At 37.4% G+C, this 7,656-nt stretch overlaps 1 protein-coding gene across 1 annotated transcript in view; it reads left to right on the top strand.

The window, feature by feature from the left end:
* Positions 1-7,656, top strand: part of kif4 (kinesin family member 4) — a 251,636-nt gene that overhangs the window by 169,766 nt on the left and 74,214 nt on the right. Inside the window, exons 15-16 of the mRNA XM_016480146.1 lie at positions 832-942; positions 1,087-1,170. Coding sequence (XP_016335632.1) covers positions 832-942; positions 1,087-1,170 — 195 coding nt within the window. The remainder of the gene's footprint in view (positions 1-831; positions 943-1,086; positions 1,171-7,656) is intronic.

The raw sequence follows: 7,656 nt of genomic DNA, 5'->3' as shown, positions 1-7,656 counted from the left end.
CAGGTGCGCTGCGCATCCATTGAGATGAACTGAAAAATATCAGATCGCTTGACGGAGAGTGAAACTCTGAAGCGCTCAATCAGAGTGTTCTGTGAGTGAAAATATATCTGTGCTAATCATATACTCAGCCTCCAACTCACACACTGGCGAGTAAAATCTGAGAATTGATTAGCCATTGGCTAATATTAGACATAATTTAGTCGCCCAGAGTAAGATTTAGTCGCATATGCGAGTGATTTACTCGCAATGTAGAGGGTTGCATGAATTGTTGTGAAACTCTTATACAGTTGAATTTATTTATACCATAGTCCAGTGTTTCCCAGACGGCATATATATGCAAACTCATTCTCTGCCAGCAGGAGGCGCTGTTGGAGTGGTAGAGATCAAGGTTTCCCCGATAAAGGCTGTACACAAAGCAGCGCTCCGCTAAAAAAAACACTGCTTTATCAGACATTACATGCAAGATTAAATGAAAATGACATCCAATTTTCTGAAGACAGTTGGTTTCCTTCAGAAATACAGTGATATAAAAACACCCACACTCAATTTATGGGAAGCACTGTAGTCTCATAATTGAAGTGTAAATTCTGCAGATTACATCATTGTCCAGTATTTTACTGTCAGCAATTTTCTTTTTTATGACCAAACATACACACTACACACTGACTAAAATTCAAAAAGTGAAAAAGCATAATAGGACCCATTTAATGTTGTTTTAGCTGGATCCTTTTATGTGGTTAAGTGATAGCAGCTAAAAAAAATTGCAAATAAATGGATAATTTGTGGAAAGACTGAGTTGTATTCATATGGTGTGTTGGTTGATCTGTGCAGGCTATGAAGTCCCAGCGGGTGCAGCTCATGAGACAGATGAAAGAAGACTCTGAGAAGTTTCGTTTGTGGAAGCAAAAAAAAGATAAAGAAGTTCTGCAGCTCAAAGAGAAAGTGAGTGTCAGTCTTAATCTTAATCAATCTTTTTCTCTTGTTAAAATTACAGATGGAGTCTATGATCATTTGTTTTCTTTTTTTTTCATATTTATATATTAATACGATTTTGTAGGAAATTAAGTGTGTTTGGGCATATTTCAGGATCGTAAACGTCAGTATGAGATGCTAAAACTGGAGAGAGACTTCCAGAAACAGGCCAGTGTACTCCGTCGCAAGACAGAGGAGGTGAGCTGTTTTCCCAAAAGCTTTACAACATTTTTGAAGTAATTTGCAATTGCAGTTTGGACAGAAATATGTTTTGAGATACATCATATCGCCTTGCTCATATGATAATGATCTACGGGCCTGTTCAGGCCAGTGCTTCAAGTTTTTACTTGTCCTGCCAAAATATTTATTGGCCCAGCCATAAAAAGTGAAATAGTTACTAGGCCTCATTCATGAAACACGAGCAGAACAAATTTTTTTGTAAATCGTTCGGAAAGTCGTTCTGATGTAAATTTTATTATATTATATATAATAAATATAATAATATTTTATAATATTATATTTACGAATGTTTCATGAATGAGGCCCACTGTTTTTGTTGTTTTGACCCATGTTATCATATATTGTAATAAATAAGCATATATGACACCAAAATTTTAGATACCAGTTAAAGTTTACAGTTCTTTATTCCAATTTTGATACCATAGCAAAAACTACTAGCAAACAAATGTAAAGTTGAAATATTATTAAAGACAAGTGAACATTTAGTAGTAAAATCAGAACAAATAAATTACAAACAGTAGTACAAATGAATAAATAGAGCAAAGATACAAATGACACGATGCTTGAAGTTTTTCAGGTTTGTAGGTGTTCAGGTACGGAAAGTGTATAATCAAATGTAAAATAACAATACATAGTCTTTACTAGCTACGTTTACATGCAACCCAATAATCAAATGAAATAATCAAATGAAATGTTGACTGGATTAGAAGGGGTGGTGTAGACCTTTTCTAATCCAATCGAGAGGACATGTAAACACTTGATTGGATTGAAAACCGAAACTGGAAAGTACTGCGCATGTGCAATGACGTAGAAATGGCATAATGATGGACGATGCATGGATTGTTTTTGTTGTATGAAGTGTTAAAAAGCATCGCAAGATCTCCTAATCGAAGATCACATGATCACAAACGGAAATCACTTCCGTGAAGTGACCATCGCATGTTCCCTTCGCTAACGGACTTCTGGAAGGGCCCTTCGTGAAGGGATTTGGTTGTTCACTTTCGTTTGGAACGTCCCTACAAATGGCGTCCGATTCCCGAAGTGCACTTCAAGGGTGCAAAAAAGCCGTTTGGAATTCACCCTTACACTGCTGTCACTTTAAGACACAATACATGGATCCAATATAATGATAGACATCCGATTTCTTTCTGAACTGTTTACGTTCAATTAAAACTGAGGTTTTTAACCTGCATGATATATGGTCAATGGCCCTGATAAGTTTTGGTGACACCAAAATTTTGCCAATCGTCATCTCTCATCTGCTCTCCATGTCTGAGGAGGAGCTCGGGCAGCTCCTCCACACACACACACACACACACACACACAGTAATGGGGAACTGAGCTTGTGTGATTACATGCGACTGTCCTTCTTCAGGTCAAGTCATATATTCAAGGGGAAAAACAGTTTGCAATTTGTTAGATGAAAGCATTTCAAAGTTTAAATGTCAGCTGGTGTCTGAATCAAGCAAAATCTGGTGTCAACTGGTCAAAATCAACTGGTGTCAGCCCTGTTAAATGCACTGAATCAACGCCATTGATTTCTATAAAGTGAAACATCAACATCAGCATTACCCAGGTGACAAGTTGATTGAACGGTTTAATGATGACTCGCTGATAAAGACAGTCCCTTGCCATCACCTACTGGTGTAACTGTTACTGCACAAACTTTATTCATCCACTAGAGGGGGCAATTTGACTAGTCTCACAGCTTATCAAGCGACTGTTACATATCCTCATTGGCTACAGTTATGGCAGATTTGGCATGATTGGTCCATTTTTTTTTTTTTTTTAATACATGTTTTTGCTTACACTCAATGGCTTTTAAAAATCAATAATACGAGTGATAGTAAAATGTTTAAACCGACTGAAAAACTCGCTCAGTCATCACACTAAATTTAAGATGGTTATACTTATAATATTTTATGATAACTAGCACCCTGTCAACAATGGCCCGGTGCCAGAATCAAATTACTGAGGGTGCTTCTGTAATTAGTGAGTGTGCTCTAGCCTTCATGTACATCTGTTTGGACACAAATTTTGTTTTGACTATTGCTATGGTTATCACTATGTAAACCATTGCGATTTCACGAGTTAATCCTGTATTTATTTATATGCGGACATCCTTCCAGCAACTTTGCTGCATGTACGTGCCTATTGGTCTGTTTAGCAGCATGAAAAACAAAAGGTTTCTACAAGTTCTGATTAGATCATTTATAGTCCAGAAAGTGTGCAAAGAGCACTCCATTATAACAAATGTAGCTCTCTTCACTGCTACGGCTGCAACAAACGATTATTTTGATGATCGATTAATCTAACAGTTATTAGTACGATTAATCGACTAGTCATCGATTATTTCCATGATTAATCAGTAGACTTTGATTATTCAGCTTTTGCAATTAGTTAAAGTATTGAGTTATACATATTCTAACGAATAAATAAAGGTAATCACTTCAGCTTTTGAAAATCATTTTATGTAATTACAATTATTATACAATTAATTTATACAAATAAATATATTTTGCACAAAATGAGATGACAGACAGAGAAACTCTCTCATTCACAATTTAGTTAGCGATATTAAAAAGTCACTGAATGACATCATTCTGCCTGACATCTCCTTTTGTAAGTCATATGGATAAGAAACAAAATAAAGGTAAGTGATAAGACGTTTTATTTTTGGATAAACTATTTTATTCACAACATAATCTCTCTTAAAATACCTTATAGGGTTATGATAATCAAAACAGTCCTGAGCTAGATCAAGTTTTGATCTCTGCAAACCAAACTCACTTTAATGAAATTATTTTTTCCCCCCACTAATAAAAATATTTTATCATTAGCTATAATGCAGTACACATAGCAAGGTTTTTTTTTTGATCATATAATAAATAAAAAGAAAACGGATAGAATAGAAAAAGAATAGAGCAAGCTAGTGTTAGAGGTCTTTTTTGCTTTTGCTAATTGTATAATAGATGAAAAGAAAACAGATATAATACAAAAAGATTAGAAAGCAAGTGTTATTTTTATTTATTCCTTGAATTTTATGCGAGCAGCTATTGGTAGCCAGTGCAAATTGATAAAAAGGTGTGACGTGCATTCTTTTTGGCTCATTAAAAATTCATCTTGCCGCGTTCTGGATTATTTGTAAAGGTTTGATAGAACTGGCTGCGAAGAGAGCATTGCAATAGTCCAGCCTGGACAGAACAAGAGCTTGAACAAGTAGTTGTGAAGCATGTTCCGAAAGAAAGGGCCTGATCTTCTTGATGTTGAATAAAGCAAATCTGCAGGACCGAATGGTTTTAGCAATGTGGTCTGAGAAAGTAAGCTGATCATCAATCATAACTCCAGAGTTTCCTCTGTGTAGTTAATGCTGCTCAATGTGAAAGCACGCACGTGATGGAGATTTACCGCTGATAACAGAACCGACTTTACTGACAAGATGCGCATTAAATATCGCATGCGATTTATCGTGCAGCCCTAATCAAAAGCGATACTTATATCCCTTGCCGGTGTCCCTGCACGGTAGAGTCTCGATGGTCTTTACACTCTTCGGTCTTCACATGAGGAGGGCTTAACAGGAGGGCATACTAACCTTTTTAATACCCATCGGACAAAACGGAAATTTAATTAAGCTGAACACACTTTACTGTTTATCACAACAAAGGTCTAAGCAAGCGCACGACACTGACAAGGTATGCGAAAGAGTACGAGACCAAACGCAACTTCAGCACGTCTCAACACAGTAAACAAACAAGCGTTTCCTAGCAACGACAACTGCGCTAAACACTGAGACAAGAAATAAATACACTTAAGATCTGATTTTAACTTCCGCTGATTGACTGCTTCTCTCAAAGCGTATTTCTTTACACTGTCTTTTGCTAGAGCTTGAACACACTTTACTGTTTATCACAACAAAGGTCTAAGCAAGCGCACGACACTGACAAGGTATGCGAAAGAGTACGAGACCAAACGCAACTTCAGCACGTCTCAACACAGTAAACAAACAAGCGTTTCCTAGCAACGACAACTGCGCTAAACACTAATGAGACAAGAAATAAATACACTTACGATCTGCTTTTAACTTCCGCTGATTGACTGCTTCTCTCAAAGAGTATTTCTTTACACTCTCTTGCTAGCGCTTGAACACGCTTTACTGTTTATCACAACAAAGGTCTAAGCAAGCACACAACACTGACAAGGTATGCGATAGAGTACGAGACCAAATTCAAGAAAATTAAGTTGTAATTCTAACTGAAAGCGACACTGACTCTGGTTTTTCATTAATACTGTAAAGCTGCTTGATTTAAGACTATCTGTTGCATGAAGTACTATATAAATAAACGTGATGTGACTGTACTTTACTGGAGTACTGAACTGCAGAGCTCGTGCAAACATCCACATCGCTGTAATCAGATGCGTTTTTAACTGCTGCTTTCACACCGCTGTCAGTTTTTGATGTTAATTTTGTTATTGAGAGGAAAGCGCGCAGCTATTATGTTCACATAATCATCCAAATGTCCCTCAGCATCTTCAGGTTCGGTTCTGCTCTGTTTGCTCTGAAGCGCTGTCTTCTCTTGAACTGCATCAGGAGAGTTTTTTACATCAGGACAGTGAATTACAATATTGCGCTACAGCGCCACACTGCTCAAACCGCATTATCGCAGGGTCTTAGATTAGGTCATATGAGATCAAACGAATACACGACAACAAAAATATTTGTCGACAATTTTTTTTTTGTTGTCGACGTTGATAATGTCGACTAATCGTTTCAGCCCTATTCACTGCACAATTAATCTCTTTTTTTACATTGTGTCTGCACTTTTGTTATAATAAGAAGATTTGCGAGTGTGCAGTACTCAGCCCTGGAGAAAAACTCTGGTGTTTTGAGCATTGAGTGGATTCTAACTTAAACGCTTCTGATTGGCCATTGTATCAATTTAGCTCAAAAGGGGAAATATTTGATTAATTATAACTAGTTATAATTAATTATAAATTTTAGATTAGATCTCAGAATTAACTGTAGTAGAATCAATATTACAATTATTTAAACTGTTCGTACACCGAGACAGTATAATCATTTATCAATTCTAGGAAAGATTATCTTCCTGGCCAAGAAAGAAAAGCTTTCCTACTTTATACAGTACTAGCAGTAACTTGGCATGTAGCAAGATCAACCTTCAGGGACTTCAAATTGTGAGCAACACACACAGACAATCGCTTGTTCAACATCAATTAACCACAACCCAATGAGCGTCATCAGAGAATCAAAATCACATTAAAAAGGGGCCCAAACTTAGACGCGCATCTAAATAGTTGGAAACGGTTACTTGCATTGGCTTTGCTGAGAATGAGTCCGGATGCGGTAGACACGGAGGTTCTTGATGAGTTTGTTAGGAGTGAGCTGGAAGCTTTCGTCGGGTTCCTCTGAAGAACGGAGAGTCCACAGCGAACCGACAAAGTTACTTGAAGATAAAACTGCTGGAAGGTCAGACTCAAAAGGTGTGAGTCTTGTAGAGGGTCTGTCTCAAGAGATTTGAGCAATGATTGGTTTGGGTTAGGGACTTTTAATCCTCTTCCAGTCACACCCATCTTTGGTGCCATGGCCAAAACAAGGCATGAATTTTGAGCGGGAGAAATTCTTTGTCTCAATTTATGGCCCATTTGCATGTTTATTGCTGGTCTGGAGAATTGGTACAGTTTTACACAAAGTATGATAAAAAAAACAGTATGATGCGTTTCATCATCACATAGTGTACACCATTGTTTAGGCAATAAAGAGCAGATCGTTTCGATACCCAGAAAGAAATGGCTAGAAGATACATTCAGAGATACATTCATACACTGGGACATAAACATTTAGAGTTTAACGAATACCAATACAGAGTTGTAACTGGGCTAATATACTAGGGGAACATACATACAACACATGCATATACATTTATAGCAGCTTAATCATGTCCTAAATAAAGAAATTGTCTATGTGTGTAGTGAATTTTGCTTTCGCCAACCTGGGGAGGCAAAATAGTGTAGTGATGGGTACTCGCGTCACCAATGACGTTATGATATTTGGATCACGCGTCAATTAAGGTGTGGTTATGAGTACATCACATAAGAATGATTGGTGGGATCTCTAACTTGTAGAACCTCTTTCTGTATTATCAACACAAGGAAGATACAAGTGTAATAAAATACATTTTATTAAAAAAGATTAGAGAAGCCTTGAACATGAAGCGCTGGAGGATGCTGATCTCCTGGAGCAGCAAAGGGTCCTAGAATCTGGAACACACAGATGTGGCCCTGGAGTAGAGGCCGCAGGATTAAATTCCAGAATAAAAAGCGGTAGCGGTCGGTAACTCTGGTGTAATTTGAACGGGAGCGGGCGGTCTAACAATATCCCGTTCCCGACGTCCATTCAGAACAGCATATCTGCACTTTATTCTTATC

This window comes from Sinocyclocheilus anshuiensis, unplaced genomic scaffold (assembly GCF_001515605.1).
Source record: "Sinocyclocheilus anshuiensis isolate Anshui unplaced genomic scaffold, SAMN03320099.WGS_v1.1 scaffold133, whole genome shotgun sequence".
NCBI classification, from domain to species: domain Eukaryota; kingdom Metazoa; phylum Chordata; class Actinopteri; order Cypriniformes; family Cyprinidae; genus Sinocyclocheilus; species Sinocyclocheilus anshuiensis.
This window is presented reverse-complemented; position numbering and strand designations above follow the sequence as displayed.